This window comes from Heptranchias perlo, chromosome X (genome assembly GCF_035084215.1).
Source record: "Heptranchias perlo isolate sHepPer1 chromosome X, sHepPer1.hap1, whole genome shotgun sequence".
NCBI lineage: Eukaryota > Metazoa > Chordata > Chondrichthyes > Hexanchiformes > Hexanchidae > Heptranchias > Heptranchias perlo.
This window is the reverse complement of record NC_090370.1, coordinates 1837999-1861160: the sequence shown is the minus strand read 5'-3', so window position 1 is coordinate 1861160 and position 23162 is coordinate 1837999. Positions and strand designations below refer to the sequence as shown.

At 55.8% G+C, this 23162-nt stretch overlaps 1 protein-coding gene across 3 annotated transcripts in view; it reads left to right on the top strand.

The window, feature by feature from the left end:
* The window catches only part of ankrd52a (ankyrin repeat domain 52a), a 70963-nt gene that overhangs the window by 29143 nt on the left and 18658 nt on the right, over positions 1-23162 (top strand). For all 3 annotated transcript variants that reach the window (XM_067976428.1, XM_067976427.1, XM_067976429.1), the window contains exons 13-20: positions 674-742; positions 6019-6159; positions 8305-8379; positions 11055-11166; positions 12097-12168; positions 12966-13167; positions 14701-14788; positions 15444-15561. In XM_067976428.1, coding sequence (XP_067832529.1) covers positions 674-742; positions 6019-6159; positions 8305-8379; positions 11055-11166; positions 12097-12168; positions 12966-13167; positions 14701-14788; positions 15444-15561 — 877 coding nt within the window. The remainder of the gene's footprint in view (positions 1-673; positions 743-6018; positions 6160-8304; positions 8380-11054; positions 11167-12096; positions 12169-12965; positions 13168-14700; positions 14789-15443; positions 15562-23162) is intronic.

Sequence of the window (23162 nt, the reverse complement as noted above, 5' to 3'; positions counted from 1 at the left end):
CTTCTCTGCTCTAAGGAGCAGCTCCTCCGAGTCTCGCCACGCAACGGTCAGTGATGTGGGTTAGACACCAACTGCCCGGGGTACAGCCACAGCCCTAATCTGTTGGGGCTGCTGCCGGGGTGTGGGTTTGGACGATAACGATAACTGAGTGAGCTGATCTCAGCTGGAGAGCGTGGTGGGACACAATTGGCCTCGCACCCCTGTGTTGGGGTGTAAACCAACCGAAGTTCCTGCTGGAAAGTGAGGGCAGGGTTCGGCAGTGATATCTCTTCTCCCCCCTCCCACCCCAACGACGCTTGGACGAGGTGCGATCGGACACCCCTGCTGCCCTAACAGAGCAAGGGGTCAGAGCGCCCTCAGGAAAGAGGGGGGGAAGCTGAAAATGGTGGGCAAAATCGCTGACAAAAACAGTTTATTTTTCGAGAACGGGAATGGAATTGGGTTTCAAAAGGATTTGTAAAACTGTGTGGAAAATTGTACTCGCTGGTTTCCGCTTGAAGCTGAGGCCCGATCCCTGTGACTGGGATGTGCGGAGTCACAGGTTGCAGGCTGTTGTGGAGCTGGACTCGGTGTGCGGGAGATGCGGTGCACAAATGTCCCGTGCTCCCCTGTGGTCTGTCGTGTCCTCCTTCACTCTTGTTAATTATCTTTCTTCTTGTTCCTTTCCCTGCAGGAATGTAGAGTGTCTTAACTTGCTGCTCAGCAGCGGTGCGGGTTTAAGGAGGGAGGATAAATTTGGAAGGTGAGCGGCGGAGACGGGGCCGGAGGGGATGGGGAGGGCACACGTGGGAGAAGTCAGATGGCGCACGAGTTGGGGTCGGGCCCCACCTGGTGATGGGGATCGGGTCCATGTGGGGGAGGGGGGGGTCAGGCCCAAAAGGATGTGTTGGGGCTGAGCTCCCCTGTTAAATGGTACCTTGGGGGTGAGACTCCGTCCCTGTGAAATGGTACCTTGGGGTGAGACTCTGTCCCTGTGAAATGGTACCTTGGGGGTGAGACTCCGTCCCTGTGAAATGGTACCTTGGGGTGAGACTCCGTCCCTGTGAAATGGTACCTTGGGGTGAGACTCAGTCCCTGTGAAATGATACCTTGGGGTGAGACTACGTCCCTGTGAAATGGTACCTTGGGGGTGAGACTCCGTCCCTGTGAAATGGTACCTTGGGGTGAGACTCCGTCCCTGTGAAATGGTACCTTGGGGTGAGCTCCCCTGTGAAATGGTCCCTTGGGGTGAGACTCCGTCCCTGTGAAATGGTACCTTGGGGTGAGACTCAGTCCCTGTGAAATGGTACCTTGGGGTGAGACTCCGTCCCTGTGAAATGGTACCTTGGGGTGAGACTCCGTCCCTGTGAAATGGTACCTTGGGGTGAGACTACGTCCCTGTGAAATGGTACCTTGGGGTGAGACTCCGTCCCTGTGAAATGGTACCTTGGGGTGAGACTCCGTCCCTGCGAAATGGTACCTTGGGGTGAGACTCAGTCCCTGTGAAATGTTACCTTGGGGTGAGACTCCGTCCCTGTGAAATGGTATCTTGGGGTTTGACTCCGTCCCTGTGAAATGATACCTTGGGGTGAGACTCCGTCCCTGTGAAATGGTACCTTGGGGTGAGACTCCGTCCCTGTGAAATGATACCTTGGGGTGAGACTCCGTCCCTGTGAAATGATACCTTGGGGTGAGACTCCGTCCCTGTGAAATGGTACCTTGGGGTGAGACTCAGTCCCTGTGAAATGGTACCTTGGGGTGAGACTCCGTCCCTGTGAAATGGTACCTTGGGGTGAGACTCCGTCCCTGTGAAATGATACCTTGGGGTGAGACTCAGTCCCTGTGAAATGGTACCTTGGGGTGAGACTCCGTCCCTGTGAAATGATACCTTGGGGTGAGACTCCGTCCCTGTGAAATGGTACCTTGGGGTGAGCTCCCCTGTGAAATGGTACCTTGGGGTGAGACTCCGTCCCTGTGAAATGGTACCTTGGGGTGAGACTCAGTCGCTGTGAAATGATACCTTGGGGTGAGACTCAGTCCCTGTGAAATGGTACCTTGGGGTGAGACTCAGTCCCTGTGAAATGGTACCTTGGGGTGAGACTCAGTCCCTGTGAAATGGTACCTTGGGGTGAGACTCAGTCCCTGTGAAATGATACCTTGGGGTGAGACTCCGTCCCTGTGAAATGATACCTTGGGGTGAGACTCTGTCCCTGTGAAATGGTACCTTGGGGTGAGACTCCGTCCCTGTGAAATGGTACCTTGGGGTGAGCTCCCCTGTGAAATGGTACCTTGGGGTGAGACTCCGTCCCTGTGAAATGATACCTTGGGGTGAGACTCTGTCCCTGTGAAATGGTACCTTGGGGTGAGACTCCGTCCCTGTGAAATGATACCTTGGGGTGAGACTCCGTCCCTGTGAAATGGTACCTTGGGGTGAGACTCCGTCCCTGTGAAATGGTACCTTGGAGTGAGACTCCGCCCCTGTGAAATGGTACCTTGGGGTGAGACTCTGTCCCTGTGAAATGGTACCTTGGAGTGAGACTCTGTCCCTGTGAAATGGTCCCTTTGGGTGAGACTCTGTCCCTGTGAAATGGTCCCTTGGGGTGAGCTCCCCTGTGAAATGGTCCCTTGGGGTGAGACTCCGTCCCTGTGAAATGGTACCTTGGGGTGAGACTCTGTCCCTGTGAAATGGTACCTTGGAGTGAGACTCTGTCCCTGTGAAATGGTCCCTTGGGGTGAGACTCTGTCCCTGTGAAATGGTACCTTGGGGTGAGACTCCGTCCCTGTGAAATGGTACCTTGGGGTGAGACTCCGTCCCTGTGAAATGGTACCTTGGGGTGAGACTCCGTCCCTGTGAAATGGTACCTTGGGGTGAGACTCAGTCCCTGTGAAATGGTACCTTGGGGTGAGACTCCGTCCCTGTGAAATGGTACCTTGGGGTGAGACTCCGTCCCTGTGAAATGATACCTTGGGGTGAGACTCAGTCCCTGTGAAATGGTACCTTGGGGTGAGACTCCGTCCCTGTGAAATGATACCTTGGGGTGAGACTCCGTCCCTGTGAAATGGTACCTTGGGGTGAGCTCCCCTGTGAAATGGTACCTTGGGGTGAGACTCCGTCCCTGTGAAATGGTACCTTGGGGTGAGACTCAGTCGCTGTGAAATGATACCTTGGGGTGAGACTCAGTCCCTGTGAAATGGTACCTTGGGGTGAGACTCAGTCCCTGTGAAATGGTACCTTGGGGTGAGACTCAGTCCCTGTGAAATGGTACCTTGGGGTGAGACTCAGTCCCTGTGAAATGATACCTTGGGGTGAGACTCCGTCCCTGTGAAATGATACCTTGGGGTGAGACTCTGTCCCTGTGAAATGGTACCTTGGGGTGAGACTCCGTCCCTGTGAAATGGTACCTTGGGGTGAGCTCCCCTGTGAAATGGTACCTTGGGGTGAGACTCCGTCCCTGTGAAATGATACCTTGGGGTGAGACTCTGTCCCTGTGAAATGGTACCTTGGGGTGAGACTCCGTCCCTGTGAAATGATACCTTGGGGTGAGACTCCGTCCCTGTGAAATGGTACCTTGGGGTGAGACTCCGTCCCTGTGAAATGGTACCTTGGAGTGAGACTCCGCCCCTGTGAAATGGTACCTTGGGGTGAGACTCTGTCCCTGTGAAATGGTACCTTGGAGTGAGACTCTGTCCCTGTGAAATGGTCCCTTTGGGTGAGACTCTGTCCCTGTGAAATGGTCCCTTGGGGTGAGCTCCCCTGTGAAATGGTCCCTTGGGGTGAGACTCCGTCCCTGTGAAATGGTACCTTGGGGTGAGACTCTGTCCCTGTGAAATGGTACCTTGGAGTGAGACTCTGTCCCTGTGAAATGGTCCCTTGGGGTGAGACTCTGTCCCTGTGAAATGGTACCTTGGGGTGAGACTCCGTCCCTGTGAAATGGTACCTTGGGGTGAGACTCCGTCCCTGTGAAATGGTACCTTGGGGTGAGACTCCGTCCCTGTGAAATGGTACCTTGGGGTGAGACTCAGTCCCTGTGAAATGGTACCTTGGGGTGAGACTCAGTCCCTGTGAAATGGTCCCTTGGGGTGAGACTCCGTCCCTGTGAAATGGCACCTTGGGGTGAGACTCTGTCCCTGTGAAATGATACCTTGGGGTGAGACTCACTCCCTGTGAAATGATACCTTGGGGTGAGACTCAGTCGCTGTGAAATGGTACCTTGGGGTGAGACTCCGTCCCCTGTGAAATGGTACCTTGGGGTGAGACTCCGTCCCTGTGAAATGGTACCTTGGGGTGAGACTCCGTCCCTGTGAAATGGTACCTTGGGGTGAGACTCAGTCCCTGTGAAATGGTACCTTGGGCTGAGACTCAGTCCCTGTGAAATGGTACCTTGGGGTGAGACTCCGTCCCTGTGAAATGATACCTTGGGGTGAGACTCCGTCCCTGTGAAATGGTCCCTTGGGGTGAGACTCCGTCCCTGTGAAATGGTCCCTTGGGGTGAGACTCCGTCCCTGTGAAATGGTCCCTTGGGGTGAGACTCCGTCCCTGTGAAATGGTACCTTGGGGTGAGACTCCGTCCCTGTGAAATGATACCTTGGGGTGAGACTCAGTCCCTGTGAAATGGTCCCTTGGGGTGAGACTCCGTCCCTGTGAAATGGCACCTTGGGGTGAGACTCTGTCCCTGTGAAATGATACCTTGGGGTGAAACTCACTCCCTGTGAAATGATACCTTGGGGTGAGACTCAGTCGCTGTGAAATGGTACCTTGGGGTGAGACTCCGTCCCCTGTGAAATGGTACCTTGGGGTGAGACTCCGTCCCTGTGAAATGGTACCTTGGGGTGAGACTCCGTCCCTGTGAAATGGTACCTTGGGCTGAGACTCAGTCCCTGTGAAATGGTACCTTGGGCTGAGACTCAGTCCCTGTGAAATGGTACCTTGGGGTGAGACTCCGTCCCTGTGAAATGATACCTTGGAGTGAGACTCCGTCCCTGTGAAATAATACCTTGGGGTGAGACTCCGTCCCTGTGAAATGGTACCTTGGGGTGAGACTCAGTCCCTGTGAAATGGTACCTTGGGGTGAGACTCAGTCCCTGTGAAATGGTACCTTGGGGTGAGACTCAGTCCCTGTGAAATGGTACCTTGGGGTGAGACTCAGTCCCTGTGAAATGGTACCTTGGGGTGAGACTCAGTCCCTGTGAAATGGTACCTTGGGGTGAGACTCCGTCCCTGTGAAATGGTACCTTGGGGTGAGACTCCGTCACTGTGAAATGATACCTTGGGGTGAGACTCAGTCCCTGTGAAATGGTACCTTGGGGTGAGACTCCGTCCCTGTGAAATGGTACCTTGGACTGAGCTCCCCTGTGAAATGGTACCTTGGGGTGAGACTCCGTCCCTGTGAAATGGTACCTTGGACTGAGCTCCCCTGTGAAATGGTACCTTGGGGTGAGACTCCGTCCCTGTGAAATGGTACCTTGGACTGCGCTCCCCTGTGAAATGATACCTTGGTGTGATGCTCCTTCTCTGTGAAATGGTACGTTGGACTGAGCTCCCCTGTGAAATGGTACCTTGGTGTGATGCTCCTTCTCTGTGAAATGGTACGTTGGACTGAGCTCCCCTGTGAAATGGTACCTTGGACTGAGCTCCCCTGTGAAATGGTACCTTGGGGTGATGCTCCTTCTCTGTGAAATGGTCCGTTGGACTGAACTCCCCTGTGAAATGGTCCGTTGGACTGAGCTCCCCTGTGAAATGGTCCGTTGGACTGAGCTCCCCTGTGAAATGGTACCTTGGACTGTGCTCCCCTGTGAAATGGTACCTTGGACTGAGCTCCCCTGTGAAATGGTACCTTGGACTGTGCTCCCCTGTGAAATGGTACCTTGGACTGAGCTCCCCTGTGAAATGGTACCTTGGACTGAGCTCCCCTGTGAAATGGTACCTTGGACTGAGCTCCCCTGTGAAATGGTACCGATCAGTGAAACTGATGCCAATCTTTTGCCAGTGAACTCTTCCCCCTGCCGGTGGCTAATTCTGAGCATGTCCTTTTATTGCAGGACTCCATTGCACTATGCAGCTGCCAATGGCAGCTATCAGTGTACGGTAACTTTAATAACCGCTGGGGCCAGTATCATTGTGACAGACGGGAGAGGCTGCACCCCCTTGCACTACGCTGCTGCTTCAGAGGCATACAGAAGGTACGAAGCTGGTGCTGGCACGGAGAGATGGAATGCCAGCCGTGCCAGCCGTTAATCCGATATAAACAGGAGAGGGTGGGAGAGCACAGCAGGTCAGTCAGCATCTGAAAGGGAAAGATCGGTTCATGATTGCGGTGGGTGCCTTGACGTGAAGGGTAACGTGTACTGGAGGCTCCGATCGCGTTAGTCAGCTGAAGGGCCTCATATCTCCTTCAGTTCTGTGTGTTTGGATTTTTTCAAAATATACTGTGCACAGTTCTGGTCTCCATATTATAAAAAGGATATAGAGGCACTGGAGAAGGTGCATTGAAAGATTTACAAGGATGTTATCAGAACAGAGCAGTTATGACTATCAGGAAAGGCTGAACAGGCTGGGACTCTTTTCTCTAGAAAAGAGAAGGCTGAGGGGTGACCTGATCGAGGTCTTTAAATTATGAAGGGGTTCGATAGGGTAGATGTGGAGAAGATGTTTCCACTTGTGGGGGAGACCAGAACTCGGGGGCCATAAATATAAGATAGTCACCAATAAATCCAATCGGGAATTCAGGAGAAACTTCTTTCCCCAGAGAGCGGTGAGAATGTGGAACTCACTACCACATGGAGTGGTTGAGGGGAATAGTGGAGATGGATTTAAGGGGGAGCTGGATAAACACATGAGGGAGAAAGGAATAGAAGGATATGCTGATAGGGTGAGATGAAGTAGGGAGGGAGGAGGCTCGTGTGGAGCATAAACACCGGGATAGACCAGATGGGCCGAGTGGCCTGCTTCTGTGCTGTACTATATGAAATGTATTAATATTAGTGTATCTCCAGTGGCTCTGCTTCATGCTTAGTTGGAGGAAATAGTATGTCATTTAGCCGTCCTGGTTGTAACAGGCACAGACCAGGAATCGAACTGCAGCAGCAGTGTTGGGAAGATTGTATGAGTGGCGTTAATGTTGGCTGTTACAAGTACAGCACTACAAACAGATCCACCGTTGCACTTTAACCGTTACTTCCGGGCCAGTGTTTCTGGCAACAAAAAACAGGCAACGCGTAACAGAACGTCTGAGTCGTTTTACACGTGGTACTGCAGACGTCACTCAATCCAGTGAAAGCTTCTGCAGCATGTTTTATACCAGAACGCTCTGCAGTTGCTTCATTGACCTGAGCACAAACTATGATTCTGATCTGCAGCTTGACCTGAGCATTTAATTGAAGAATGGAAAAGCAATTATTTGTTGCAGCTTTAGAGAGAGAGACGCCACCTCCCCCAAATACTTCAGCAGACCAGCCTACACTGTGCAGCGCGCCTGAGTTAACGAGCAATGCCATGGGCGATTTGCCGGGAGACATATGCTTACTCCCTCTCCTGACTCGGTGAGGTGCAGCCCGCCCTAGAATCATAGAATGATACAGCAAAGAAGGAGGTCATTCGGCCCATCGTGCCTGTGCCGGCTCTTTGAAAGAGCTGTCCAATTAGTCCCACTCTCCCCCCTGCTCTTTCCCCAAAGCCCCGCAAATTTTTCCCTTTCAAGTATTTAGCCGATTCCCTTTTGAAAGTTACTATTGAACCTTCTCCCACCGCCCTTTCAGGCAGCGCATTCCAGGTCATCGTAACCCGCTGTGCAAAAATAATTTCTCCTCATCTCCCCTCCTGGCTCTTTTGCCAATTATCTTAAATCTGTGTCCTCTGGCTACTGACCCTCCTGCCACTGGAAACAGTTTCTCCCTATTTACTCTATCAAAATCCTTAATGATTTTGAACACCTCTGTTGAATCTCCCCTTAACCGTATATGCTCTAAGGAGAACAACCCCAGCTCCTCCAGTCCCTCTGGTAGTCCTTGCTCCGGGTGACCAGCAGGCCTTGAGGAGGCCTGACTCAGTTCTTGGCTGATGGCCAGGCACAGGTGCCACTCTCCAGGCGTCGCCAGCCAGTGATCAGGACTGGGTACCCTCTGTGATTCTTCCCTAGCACCCTGCCTTGCGCTGAGGCCAGCAATAGTCTCCCCATCTGGCAGCGCGCCTCAGATCACAGTATGGGATCGCCTGCTCTGTACAGCACCGGGTGGTGTATTTAATCCCCTGAGCCATCGAGAGAGGGTGCAGGGGTGAGGCTTCAACTATTACTCCGAGCCGCTGATTGTTCCCTCTTTTTCCTCAAGGAGTGACCATCCCACAAGTAGTCACGAACGCGATGAAGAAGTACTAAAGGAATCTCGGGAGAAGGAGGCCTTCTTGTAAGTACAACGCCTGCTGGTTTCCCTCCGCAACCCCCCCCACGCCACCATCACCCTGCCCCAGCACAGTCTAATCGATGGAGCTGACTTGCTGGTTCTGGGAGATTGTCCTGTTGCTGGCTGAGGCGTACAGATTAGGAAAGGCCCAGGCCTCATCCCCGGCCTCTCCTGAGCGAGAGCTGATCTCACTGATCAGTGGGACTGAGACACGCACGCGCATATATAACCCCCCCACCCCGTGTCTGCCCATCGCCTGGGCTGGCCCCAACTCCATTGGGCTCCCAGATGCCCAGTATATCAGTGACTCCTCTAGAGAGAGGCCCGTCTTCAGACGAGATGGGCTTGATACAAAAGACTGAGTGTACACAGCTCTGGAACAGGAGAGCCTGCTGCGCTTTCACAGGGTGGTGTGGTTCCCCCAGCTTTGGCTGCCTGAGCAGTGAAGTGGAGAGCGTGACTGTGTATAAAATCTCCCCCCCCCAGCCAAACCCTTGCCCCTCGCTCCTGAAGGTGCTGACTTGTTTCTGCACCCCCTCGCACATTGCATCTTGCCCGGCTGCCCATTCTTAGTGTGCACTGTGAGCACGAGCAAGCTTTGCCGGTACAGAAGGCGCTCCCCGACCCTGTCCGCGGGGAGTTTACCTGACAGCAGAGGCCCGACTGCTTTCGTCCCATTTTCCCCTCACCCGGGGGTGCTGAGGTCACCTGCAGCGCCCCTCGTCCCTGGAGGACGGCCCCTTATTGCTCCCCTGGCTGAGATCGGTTGACCCAGTGAGCCCTCGTCCCAATCGGACGTTTACACGGCCGGGTGGGCCCGGCTTTAAGATATAAGCTGCGCTGCGTGAATTGAATTGAACGGACCTTGACTGCCTTGTGTTCAGTTCAGAAGTAACTCAGGATCCATGCTAGGTGCTGTGACATGTACCACTAGGCTGCCTGTAACTCCCTGCTCTGCTGCAATTACCACCCGGGGTGAGTGCGTGTATGAGAGAGGGATAAGGGGACGGTTGTGTGGGCTGGGGGGGTCTATGTGTCTGTGACGACCAGAATCTCCGCTCTCAGAGGGTTGTGCGTTCGAGCCCCACTAAAGGACATAATCTAGGCTGGCACTTCACTGCAGTCGCAGGAGGGTGTTGTCTTTTGGATGAGGCCTCAAACCGAGGCCCCGTCCGCCCTCTTCGCCAGGGCCCAAGGGGATCAATTAGGAGGACAGGTTGCATGAACCTGGGTTGTGTTCCCGTGAGTTTCAAAGTTTGAGGGGTGATCCGCTCAAGGTATTTAAAATGATTATGGGGTTCGATTGGTTAGACACAGAAACTATTTCCTCTGGTGAGGGAATCAACAGCAAGAGGGCACAATCTTAAAATTAGAGACTGGAAATTCAGGGAAGCACTTTTTCACACAAAGGGGAGTGGAAATCTGGAACTCTCTTCCCCCCGTGGGGTGTGCAGGGTAGCAGTTAGGGATCGGGGAGGACGGGTCGTTTAAACATTCGGGCCGCAGCCGTAGAACCTTACAGCACAGAAGGAGGCTACTCGGCCCGTCATAGCCCTGCAAATTTTTCTTTTTCAATTATTTATCCAATTCCCTTTTGAAAGTTACTATTGAATCTGCTTCCACCGCCCTTTCAGGCAGCGCGTTCCAGATCATAACAACTCGCTGCGTAAAAAAAATTCTCTCCTCATCTCCCTTCTTTTTTTGCAAATTATCTTAAATCTGTGTCCTCTGGTTACTGACCCTCCTGCCAGTCGGAAACAGTTTCTCCCCATCTACTCTATCAAAACCCCTCATGATTTTGATCACCTCTATTAAACCTCCCCCTTAACCTTCTCTGCTCTAAGGAGGACAACCCCAGCTTCTCCAGTCTCTCCACATAACTGAGGTCCCTCATCCCTGGTACCGTTCTGGTAAATCTCCTCGGTACCCTCTCCAAGGCCTTGACATCCTTCCTAAAGTCCTTCAAAGGTAGGTGCTCCGTAAAGACCCCTGGTTTCTTTTGGCACCCGTCTCCGATTTCAGGAGCTATCCCTAACCTAAGCGCAGTGCTGTTCTTGGCCACACAGTGGTACTAAATCCCCTGCCTGCTGTGTCCATGGAATGCAGTGAGTGGATTGGATTCCCGCACAGGGGTTTAAATGGTGATGGGAACACTTTTCTGCCGATTTACTGCTGGGCCAATGCAGCCTTTTCAGCTTTTAAAAAGGAAACGGGTGGGGCAAAATTGCAGCAGTTTCAAAAATCTTAACGTCCAAGACTCTTGTGGAGCACAAACACCAGCACAGACCAGTTGGGCCGAATGGCCTGTTTCTGTGCTGTGTAATTAAATGGGAGGGGAGGGAAATCTGCACGTATGTAGCGCATTGTCACAGCTCTCAGACTGTCTCAAAGCACCACTCGCTCACTCGCTCTTACATAGACAGGCCAGGCAGCCATTCCACGCACAGCAGGATCCCGCAGACAGCCATGTAAATGCCCGCTGAACCCTCAGAACAGGCAGTCGGGGCCCCGATCTATCGTCCCGCCTGAAGGGCGGCATCGCGATTGACCTGTTCGCAGGCAGGGCTCGGCTAGAGGTCCTCCCGCCTCGCTTCCAGACGTCTGCCGCGTGCGTTCACCGCGTGCCCTTCCCGTGCTCCCGCGGGCGTGGTTTTAACGCTGATCCTTTGCCGTTCCAGCTGTCTGGAGTACTTGCTGGACAACGGTGCCGACCCGTCGATTCAGGACAAGCAAGGTTACAGTGCAATACACTACGCAGCTGCACACGGGAACAAGCAGAACCTGGAACTGGTCAGTACAACAGCAAATTGCATTTATACAGCGCCTTTAACATAGTAAAACGTCCCCAAGGCGCTTCACAGGAGAGTTAGCGATCAAAATTCGACACCGAGCCGCATGAGCTGTTAGGACAGGTGACCAAAAGCTTGATCAAAGAGGTGGATTTTAAGGAGCGTCTTAAAGGAGGTAGAGGGGTTTAGGGAGGGAATTCCAGAACCTAGGGCCCAGGCAGCTGAAGGCACGGCCGCCAGTGGTGGAGCGATGGGAAATCGGGGAGGCCAGAATTGGAGGAGCGCAGAGATCTCGGAGGGTTGTAGGTGCTGGAGGAGGATACAAAGGTGGGGGTGGCGAGGAGATCATGGAGGGATTTGAAAACAAGGATGAGAATTTTAAAACCGAGGCGTTGCTGGACCGGGAGCCAATGTGGGTCAGCGAGCATAGGGGGTGATGGGTGAACGGGACTCGGTGCGGGTTAGAATACAGGGCAGCAGAGTCTTCGATGAGCTGAGGTTTACGGAGGGCGGAAGGTGGGAGGCCGGCCAGGAGAGCGTTGGAATAGTCGAGTCTGGAGGGGGACAAAGGCACGGGTGAGGGTTACAGCAGCAGATGAGCTGAGGCAGGGGCGGAGACGGGCGAAGTTACAGTAGGCGGTCTCGGTGATGGAGAGGATGTGGGGTAGGAAGCTCAGCTCAGAGTCAAACAGGACGCCGAGGTTGCGAACGGTCTGATTCACCCTCAGACGGCGGCCGGGGAGAGGGATGGAGTCGGTGGGAAGGGAGCGGAGTTTGTGGCAGGGACCCTCTCCTCATCATCCCTCTGTGTCTGTGCGGCTTTCTGGCTCTCCGCTGCCTGTTGCTTCTTTTCTCCTCCTTTCCCTTTTCTTTCGTCGTCGCACCTGAAGGGAATAAACTAAATGGTTGCGATGCAAAAATGCTTTCACAGCTCATCGAGACGACGTTCGACTGCCTGAACGAAGCAGAGAGTGTCATCCCAGTGAGCCCCTTGCACTTAGCTGTGAGTACAACCTTTTATGAAACGGCGTATTTAGCTCTTTCAGAAGAGCCGGCACAGGCACGATGGGCCGAATGGCCGCCTCCTCGCGTGCGGTACGGTTCTACGAAATGGCCTGCTCCTGTTCCTAATGGTCCCTATGTCCTAAACGGCAGGGTGCCGCTGTCCAATTCATTGTCCCGGGATTTTGAACGGTGATATGAGTTGGGTCAGTGAATAGATTCCAGTTTCTCTCCTCGCGGAAGGTGGGTGTGCTCCCGCTGCGTGGCGAAGCTTTCGGCCCAGCAAACGTGCCGCCTGTCAGATTTCCCGCTGCCGCTCTTGAACGACTGTCGAGTCCCTCTTTCACTTCGCACGTTCGTGAAACAGCAGCAAACCGCGACCGAGCAGGCGGGGAACGTAAATATCAGAAGCGAGCAAAGGAGGGGCGGAGATTTGCAAAGGTAAAAACCACCAGGGACCAGGAGCGTCAGTCGACGACGAGCAACAAGGCAATAAGTGTGGTGCGGTACTGGGTCACGACAACCTGGACGTTTGCAGGTTCGATCCTCGGTCTGCACCGAGTTAGCTGAATGTCGATCAAGCTGGTGGGGAGGGAACTGAGATCGGCCTGTGCGTGGGGTGAGAGGGTGGGAGAGGGGGTTGCTGGAGGCAGCACTGTCCGGTGGAGGCTGCGACGCACCCAAGCAGAGTTCATCCAGCATGGAAAATGTGATTGAGGGAACGAGAAGAAGTTGCGTCCGTTAAAAAAAAAAGGAAAGGGCCTCCCTTAATCCTCGAGCCCCTTTTCCCCTCTCCAGGCTTACAACGGTCACCCCGAGGCCCTGAAAGTACTGGTGGAAACCCTGGTGAACCTGGACGCGAGGGACCGCGTCGGCCGCACGCCGCTGTACGTGGCAGCGCAGAGAGGGCACACGGACTGCGTGGAGATTCTGACCAGGCACGGAGCGTCCATCCTGATCAAGGACCGGCTAACCAAAGGAACCGCGCTTCACGTTGCAGGTACAGTCGGAGCCCCGGCCTTCGACCGAGGTGGGGGAGGCGGGCCCTCGCACACCCGCCCAAACCCGCAGGTGTGCGGAAATTTAAACCGGGTGAACACTCGCAGCTCGCAAACGTTCGCGGCCGTCTCAACCCAATCCCGAGTGAGCACCGAACTCACCTAATTTGGCACTGGGTTGGTAAACTTGGTTAGAAAGGCCAGAGGATGGCTGGTGTGGGAAACGGGAACAGATCACACTGGCACAAAAGGGACCTTTACTCTGTATCTAACCCTGTACCTGCCCTGGGAGTGTCTGATGGGACAGTGTAGAGGGAGCTTTACTCTGTATCTAACTCTGTACCTGCCCTGGGAGTGTTTGATGGGACAGTGTAGAGGGAGCTTTACTCTGTATCTAACCCTGTACCTGCCCTGGGAGTGTTTGATGGGACAGTGTAGAGGGAGCTTTACTCTGTATCTAACCCTGTACCTGCCCTGGGAGTGTTTGATGGGACAGTGTAGAGGGAGCTTTACTCTGTATCTAACCCGTGCTGTACCTGCCCTGGGAGTGTTTGATGGGACAGTGTAGAGGGAGCTTTACTCTGTATCTAACCATGCTGTACCTGCCCTGGGAGTGTTTGATGGGACAGTGTAGAGGGAGCTTTACTCTGTATCTAACCCTGTACCTGACCCTGGGAGTGTTTGATGGGACAGTGTAGAGGGAGCTTTACTTTGTATCTAACCCTCTACCTGCCCTGGGAGTGATGATGGGACAGTGTAGAGGGAGCTTTACTCTGTATCTAACCCTGTACCTGCCCTGGGAGTGTTTGATGGAACGGTGTAGAGGGAGCTTTACTCTGTATCTAACCCTGTACCTGCCCTGGGAGTGTTTGATGGGACATTGTAGAGGGAGCTTTACTCTGTATCTAACCCTGTACCTGCCCTGGGAGTGTTTGATGGAACGGTGTAGAGGGAGCTTTACTCTGTATCTAACCCTGTACCTGCCCTGGGAGTGTTTGATGGGACATTGTAGAGGGAGCTTTACTCTGTATCTAACCCTGTACCTGCCCTGGGAGTGTTTGATGGGACAGTGTAGAGGGAGCTTTACTCTGTATCTAACCCTGTACCTGTCCCTGGGAGTGTTTGATGGGACAGTGTAGAGGGAGCTTTACTCTGTATCTAACCCTGTACCTGCCCTGGGAGTGTTTGATGGGACAGTGTAGAGGGAGCTTTACTCTGTACCTAAGCTGTGCTGTACCTGCCCTGGGAGTGTTTACTGACACTGTGAGACTGAAAGGGAAATTGTTCTTTTCCTGAGCACTATTCCTTCTCTGAAGCTTGCTGAGCACAAACTTAACACAAGATAACTTTTTCGCAGTTTAATCTGTACGATATAAACCAGTTCCTGGTTTAATCTGGAGTCGGCTTGTGTACTTGGTGATGTTACTGTGTGTGCAGGCTCAGTAAAAGATTTGTTTAAAATAACTGAATTGCTCCTTCCTTCCAGTTTGGTTCACACTCCTTTTTTTCCTCTCTCTCCCTCCGTCATTGAATAGCTGCCAATGGCCGCACTGACTGTTTGCACTTGTTGATCAACAGTGTGGAGAACGTGGAGGAACTGGACACGATGGATGCCCAAGGACAGTAAGTCGTCAAACCCCCCCCCCCCCAGCCAGTCGCTGCTGCGTAGCCGTGCCGTAAAACGGGCCACGTTCATTAACGTCAAACCCGTCTGTGCAAAGGCTGGGTGATGATGAACCGATTCTCTTCCTCATCTGGGCAGTGATCCTAGTCACAGCGTTACTGCGTGAAGTTATGCTAAACCTTCACAAATCACTGGTTAGGTCCCAGTTCTGGGGCACCGCACTTTAGGAAGGATGTCAAGGCCTTGGAGAGGGTGCAGAGGAGATTTACCAGAACGGCGCCTGGGAATGAGGGACTCCAGTTATGCGGAGAGACTGGAGAAGCTGGAGTCGTTCTCCTTGGAGCAGAGAAGGTTAAGGGGAGATTTAATAGAGGTGTTAATGAGGGGTTTTGATAGGGTAAATAAGGAGAAAGTGGATCAATCCAGTCCCAGAATGGATTATCTTACCTCTACCTGCAGTTTTTTTAACCCTGATTTCTTAGAGAGGAACTGTCTGCGCCTCGGTCTAGCTAAGGCAAGTTAGACGCTACTGAGCTGCGCTGGCTTTTGGAACCGCTCTAGTGAGAGTCACATTTTGCAGGGCGGAGGAGCCGTGTTAGGCAGGAGACACCAGGCTGACTGCAGGCTGCTTCACTTTTGCCCTATGCTCCTCAGGACTGCAGTGATGCTGGCCGTGACCAACGGGCACATGGACTGCACACACCTACTGCTGGAGAAAGGAGCTACGACTGATGCTGCTGATAAAAGGGGGCGGACAGCCCTGCACCGAGGGGTGAGTCAGGGGTTATAACACTGGGGAGAGGGTGGGAGCATACACTCCTGAGGGGTGAGTTGGGGGTTATAACACTGGGGAGAGGGTGGGAGCTGGCACTCCTGAGGGGTGAGTTGGGGGTTATAACACTGGGGAGAGGGTGGGAGCTGGCACTCCTGAGGGGTGAGTCAGGGGTTATAACACTGGGGAGAGGGTGGGAGCTGGCACTCCTGAGGGGTGAGTCAGGGGTTATAACACTGGGGAGAGGGCAGGAGCTGGCACTCCTGAGGGTGAGTCAGGTGTTGTAACACTGGGGAGAGGGTGGGAGATGGCACTCCTGAGGGGTGAGTCGGGGGTTGTAACACTGGGGAGAGGGTGTGTGCTGGCACTCCTGAGGGGTGAGTCAGGGGTTATAACACTGGGGAGAGGGTGTGTGCTGGCACTCCTGAGGGGTGAGTTAGGGGTTATAACACTGGAGAGAGGGTGGGAGCTGGCACTCCTGAGGGGTGAGTCAGGGGTTATAACACTGGGGAGAGGGTGGGAGCTGGCACTCCTGAAGGGTGAGTCAGGGGTTATAACACTGGGGAGAGGGTGGGAGCATACACTCCTGAGGGGTGAGTTGGGGGTTGTAACACTGGGGAGAGGGCGGGAGCTGGCACTCCTGAGGGGTGAGTCAGGGGTTATAACACTGGGGAGAGGGCAGGAGCTGGCACTCCTGAGGGTGAGTCAGGGGTTATAACACTGGGGAGAGGGTGGGAGCATACACTCCTGAGGGGTGAGTTGGGGGTTATAACACTGGGGAGAGGGTGGGAGCTGGCACTCCTGAGGGTGAGTCAGGGGTTATAACACTGGGGAGAGGGTGGGAGCTGGCACTCCTGAGGGGTGAGTCGGGGGTTGTAACACTGGGGAGAAGGTGGGAGCTGGCAATCCTGAGGGTGAGTCAGGGGTTATAACACTGGGGAGAGGGTGGGAGCTGGCACTCCTGAGGGGTGAGTCGGGGGTTGTAACACTGGGGAGAGGGCGGGAGCTGGCACTCCTGAGGGGTGAGTCAGGGGTTATAACACTGGGGAGAGGGTGGGAGCTGGCACTCCTGAGGGTGAGTCAGGGGTTATAAGACTGGGGAGAGGGTGGGAGCTGGCACTCCTGAGGGTGAGTCGGGGGTTATAACACTGGGGAGAGGGTGGGAGCTGGCACTCCTGAGGGGTGAGTCGGGGGTTGTAACACTGGGGAGAGGGTGGGAGCTGGCACTCCTGAGGGGTGAGTTGGGGGTTGTAACACTGGGGAGAGGGTGGGAGCTGGCACTCCTGAGGGGTGAGTCAGGGGTTGTAACACTGGGGAGAGGGCAGGAGCTGGCACTCCTGAGGGTGAGTCAGGTGTTGTAACACTGGGGAGAGGGTGGGAGCTGGCACTCCTGAGGGGTGAGTTGGGGGTTGTAACACTGGGGAGAGGGTGGGAGCTGGCACTCCTGAGGGGTGAGTCAGGGGTTATAACACTGGGGAAAGGGCAGGAGCTGGCACTCCTGAGGGTGAGTCAGGGGTTATAACACTGGGGAGAGGGTGGGAGCTGGCACTCCTGAGGGGTGAGTCAGGGGTTGTTACACTGGGGAGAGGGTGGGAGCTGGCACTCCTGAGGGGTGAGTCAGGGGTTGTTACACTGGGGAGAGGGTGGGAGCTGGCACTCCTGAGGGGTGAGTCAGGGGTTGTTACACTGGGGAGAGGGTGGGAGCTGGCACTCCTGAAGGGTGAGTCGGGTGTTATAACACTGGGGAGAGGGTGGGAGCTGGCACTCCTGAGGGTGAGTCAGGGGTTATAACACTGGGGAGAGGGTGGGAGCTGGCACTCCTGAGGGGTGAGTCAGGGGTTATAACACTGGGGAGAGGGTGGGAGCTGGCACTCCTGAAGGGTGAGTCAGGGGTTATAACACTGGGGAGAGGGTGGGAGCTGGCACTCCTGAGGGGTGAGTCGGGGGTTATAACACTGGGGAGAGGGTGTGTGCTGGCACTCCTGAGGGGTGAGTCGGGGGTTATAACACTGGGGAGAGGGTGGGAGCTGGCACTCCTGAGGGTGAGTCAGGGGTTATAACACTGGGGAGAGGGTGGGAGCTGGCACTCCTGAGGGGTGAGTCAGGGGTTATAACACTGGGGAGAGGGTGGGAGCTGGCACTCCTGAGGGGTGAGTCAGGGGTTATAACACTGGGGAGAGGGTGGGAGCTGGCACTCCTGAGGGGTGAGTCAGGGGTTATAACACTGGGGAGAGGGTGGGAGCTGGCACTCCTGAGGGGTGAGTCAGGGGTTATAACACTGGGGAGAGGGTGGGAGCTGGCACTCCTGAGGGGTGAGTCAGGGGTTATAACACTGGGGAGAGGGTGGGAGCTGGCAATCCTGAGGGTGAGTCAGGGGTTATAACACTGGGGAGAGGGTGGGAGCTGGCACTCCTGAGGGGTGAGTCAGGGGTTATAACACTGGGGAGAGGGTGGGAGCTGGCACTCCTGAGGGTGAGTCAGGGGTTATAACACTGGGGAGAGGGTGGGAGCTGGCACTCCTGAGGGGTGAGTCAGGGGTTATAACACTGGGGAGAGGGTGGGAGCTGGCACTCCTGAGGGTGAGTCAGGGGTTATAACACTGGGGAGAGGGTGGGAGCTGGCACTCCTGAGGGGTGAGTCAGGGGTTATAACACTGGGGAGAGGGTGGGAGCTGGCACTCCTGAGGGTGAGTCAGGGGTTATAACACTGGGGAGAGGGTGGGAGCTGGCACTCCTTAGGGTGAGTCAGGGGTTATAACACTGGGGAGAGGGTGGGAGCTGGCACTCCTGAGGGGTGAGTCAGGGGTTATAACACTGGGGAGAGGGTGGGAGCTGGCACTCCTGAGGGTGAGTCAGGGGTTATAACACTGGGGAGAGGGTGGGAGCTGGCACTCCTGAGGGGTGAGTCAGGGGTTATAACACTGGGGAGAGGGCGGGAGCTGGCACTCCTGAGGGTGAGTCAGGGGTTATGACACTGGGGAGAGGGTGGGAGCTGGCACTCCTGAGGGTGAGTCAGGGGTTATAACACTGGGGAGAGGGTGGGAGCTGGCACTCCTGAGGGGTGAGTCAGGTGTTGTAACACTGGGGAGAGGGCAGGAGCTGGCACTCCTGAGGGGTGAGTCAGGGGTTGTAACACTGGGGAGAGGGTGGGAGCTGGCACTCCTGAGGGGTGAGTCAGGGGTTATAACACTGGAGAGAGGGTGGGAGCTGGCACTCCTGAGGGGTGAGTCAGGGGTTACAACACTGGGGAGAGGGTGGGAGCTGGCACTCCTGAGGGTGAGTCAGGGGTTATAACACTGGGGAGAGGGTGGGAGCTGGCACTCCTGAGGGTGAGTCAGGGGTTATAACACTGGAGAGAGGGTGGGAGCTGGCACTCCTGAGGGGTGAGTCAGGTGTTGTAACACTGGGGAGAGGGTGGGAGCTGGCACTCCTGAGGGGTGAGTCAGGGGTTATAACACTGGGGAGAGGGTGGGAGCTGGCACTCCTGAGGGGTGAGTCAGGGGTTGTAACACTGGGGAGAGGGTGGGAACTGGCACTCCTGAGGGGTGAGTCAGGGGTTATAACACTGGGGAGAGGGTGGGAGCTGGCACTCCTGAGGGATGAGTCAGGGGTTGTAACACTGGGGAGAGGGTGGGAGCTGGCACTCCTGAGGGGTGAGTCAGGGGTTATAACACTGGGGAGAGGGTGGGAGCTGGCACTCCTGAGGGGTGAGTCATGGGTTGTAACACTGGGGAGAGGGTGGGAGCTGGCACTCCTGAGGGGTGAGTCAGGGGTTATAACACTGGGGAGAGGGTGGGAGCTGGCACTCCTGAGGGATGAGTCAGGGGTTGTAACACTGGGGAGAGGGTGGGAGCTGGCACTCCTGAGGGTGAGTCAGGGGTTATAAGACTGGGGAGAGGGTGGGAGCTGGCACTCCTGAGGGTGAGTCAGGGGTTATAACACTGGGGAGAGGGTGTGTGCTGGCACTCCTGAGGGGTGAGTCAGGGGTTATAACACTGGGGAGAGGGTGGGAGCTGGCACTCCTGAGGGTGAGTCAGGGGTTATAAGACTGGGGAGAGGGTGGGAGCTGGCACTCCTGAGGGGTGAGTCAGGTGTTGTAACACTGGGGAGAAGGTCGGAGCTGGCACTCCTGAGGGGTGAGTCAGGGGTTATAAGACTGGGGAGAGGGTGGGAGCTGGCACTCCTGAGGGTGAGTCAGGGGTTATAACACTGGGGAGAGGGTGTGTGCTGGCACTCCTGAGGGGTGAGTCAGGGGTTATAACACTGGGGAGAGGGTGGGAGCTGGCACTCCTGAGGTGAGTCATGGGTTATAACACTGGGGAGAGGGCAGGAGCTGGCACTCCTGAGGGGTGAGTCAGGTGTTGTAACACTGGGGAGAGGGTCGGAGCTGGCACTCCTGAGGGGTGAGTCAGGGGTTATAAGACTGGGGAGAGGGTGGGAGCTGGCACTCCTGAGGGTGAGTCAGGGGTAATAACACTGGGGAGAGGGTGGGAGCTGGCACTCCTGAGTGGTGAGTCAGGGGTTATAACACTGGGGAAAGGGTGGGAGCTGGCACTCCTGAGGGTGAGTCAGGGGTTATAACACTGGGGAGAGGGTGGGAGCTGGCACTCCTGAGGGGTGAGTCAGGGGTTATAGCAATGGGGAGAGGGTGGGAGCTGGCACTCCTGAGGGTGAGTCAGGGGTTATAACAATGGGGAGAGGGTGGGAGCTGGCACTCCTGAGGGGTGAGTCAGGGGTTATAACAATGGGGAGAGGGTGGGAGCTGGCACTCCTGAGGGGTGAGTCAGGGGTTATAACACTGGGGAGAGGGTGGGAGCTGGCACTCCTGAGGGGTGAGTCAGGGGTTATAACAATGGGGAGAGGGTGGGAGCTGGCACTCCTGAGGGGTGAGTCAGGGGTTATAACACTGGGGAGAGGGTGGGAGCTGGCACTCCTGAGGGGTGAGTCAGGGGTTGTAACACTGGGGAGAGGGTGGGAGCTGGCACTCCTGAGGGGTGAGTCAGGGGTTATAACACTGGGGAGAGGGTGGGAGCTGGCACTCCTGAGGGATGAGTCAGGGGTTGTAACACTGGGGAGAGGGTGGGAGCTGGCACTCCTGAGGGGTGAGTCAGGGGTTATAACACTGGGGAGAGGGTGGGAGCTGGCACTCCTGAGGGATGAGTCAGGGGTTGTAACACTGGGGAGAGGGTGGGAGCTGGCACTCCTGAGGGTGAGTCAGGGGTTATAAGACTGGGGAGAGGGTGGGAGCTGGCACTCCTGAGGGTGAGTCAGGGGTTATAACACTGGGGAGAGGGTGTGTGCTGGCACTCCTGAGGGGTGAGTCAGGGGTTATAACACTGGGGAGAGGGTGGGAGCTGGCACTCCTGAGGGGTGAGTCAGGTGTTGTAACACTGGGGAGAGGGTCGGAGCTGGCACACCTGAGGGGTGAGTCAGGGGTTATAAGACTGGGGAGAGGGTGGGAGCTGGCACTCCTGAGGGTGAGTCAGGGGTTATAACACTGGGGAGAGGGTGTGTGCTGGCACTCCTGAGGGGTGAGTCAGGGGTTATAACACTGGGGAGAGGGTGGGAGCTGGCACTCCTGAGGGTGAGTCATGGGTTATAACACTGGGGAGAGGGCAGGAGCTGGCACTCCTGAAGGGTGAGTCAGGTGTTGTAACACTGGGGAGAGGGTCGGAGCTGGCACTCCTGAGGGGTGAGTCAGGGGTTATAAGACTGGGGAGAGGGTGGGAGCTGGCACTCCTGAGGGTGAGTCAGGGGTTATAACACTGGGGAGAGGGTGGGAGCTGGCACTCCTGAGGGGTGAGTCAGGGGTTATAACACTGGGGAAAGGGTGGGAGCTGGCACTCCTGAGGGTGAGTCAGGGGTTATAACACTGGGGAGAGGGTGGGAGCTGGCACTCCTGAGGGTGAGTCAGGGGTTATAACAATGGGGAGAGGGTGGGAGCTGGCACTCCTGAGGGTGAGTCAGGGGTTATAACACTGGGGAGAGGGTGGGAGCTGGCACTCCTGAGGGGTGAGTCAGGGGTTATAACACTGGGGAGAGGGTGGGAGCTGGCACTCCTGAAGGGTGAGTCAGGGGTTATAACACTGGGGAGAGGGTGGGAGCTGGCACTCCTGAGGGGTGAGTCGGGGGTTATAACACTGGGGAGAGGGTGTGTGCTGGCACTCCTGAGGGGTGAGTCGGGGGTTATAACACTGGGGAGAGGGTGGGAGCTGGCACTCCTGAGGGTGAGTCAGGGGTTATAACACTGGGGAGAGGGTGGGAGCTGGCACTCCTGAGGGGTGAGTCAGGGGTTATAACACTGGGGAGAGGGTGGGAGCTGGCACTCCTGAGGGGTGAGTCAGGGGTTATAACACTGGGGAGAGGGTGGGAGCTGGCACTCCTGAGGGGTGAGTCAGGGGTTATAACACTGGGGAGAGGGTGGGAGCTGGCACTCCTGAGGGGTGAGTCAGGGGTTATAACACTGGGGAGAGGGTGGGAGCTGGCACTCCTGAGGGGTGAGTCAGGGGTTATAACACTGGGGAGAGGGTGGGAGCTGGCAATCCTGAGGGTGAGTCAGGGGTTATAACACTGGGGAGAGGGTGGGAGCTGGCACTCCTGAGGGGTGAGTCAGGGGTTATAACACTGGGGAGAGGGTGGGAGCTGGCACTCCTGAGGGTGAGTCAGGGGTTATAACACTGGGGAGAGGGTGGGAGCTGGCACTCCTGAGGGGTGAGTCAGGGGTTATAACACTGGGGAGAGGGTGGGAGCTGGCACTCCTGAGGGTGAGTCAGGGGTTATAACACTGGGGAGAGGGTGGGAGCTGGCACTCCTGAGGGGTGAGTCAGGGGTTATAACACTGGGGAGAGGGTGGGAGCTGGCACTCCTGAGGGTGAGTCAGGGGTTATAAGACTGGGGAGAGGGTGGGAGCTGGCACTCCTTAGGGTGAGTCAGGGGTTATAACACTGGGGAGAGGGTGGGAGCTGGCACTCCTGAGGGGTGAGTCAGGGGTTATAACACTGGGGAGAGGGTGGGAGCTGGCACTCCTGAGGGTGAGTCAGGGGTTATAACAATGGGGAGAGGGTGGGAGCTGGCACTCCTGAGGGGTGAGTCAGGGGTTATAACACTGGGGAGAGGGCGGGAGCTGGCACTCCTGAGGGTGAGTCAGGGGTTATGACACTGGGGAGAGGGTGGGAGCTGGCACTCCTGAGGGTGAGTCAGGGGTTATAACACTGGGGAGAGGGTGGGAGCTGGCACTCCTGAGGGGTGAGTCAGGTGTTGTAACACTGGGGAGAGGGCAGGAGCTGGCACTCCTGAGGGGTGAGTCAGGGGTTGTAACACTGGGGAGAGGGTGGGAGCTGGCACTCCTGAGGGGTGAGTCAGGGGTTATAACACTGGAGAGAGGGTGGGAGCTGGCACTCCTGAGGGGTGAGTCAGGGGTTATAACACTGGGGAGAGGGTGGGAGCTGGCACTCCTGAGGGTGAGTCAGGGGTTATAACACTGGGGAGAGGGTGGGAGCTGGCACTCCTGAGGGTGAGTCAGGGGTTATAACACTGGAGAGAGGGTGGGAGCTGGCACTCCTGAGGGGTGAGTCAGGTGTTGTAACACTGGGGAGAGGGTGG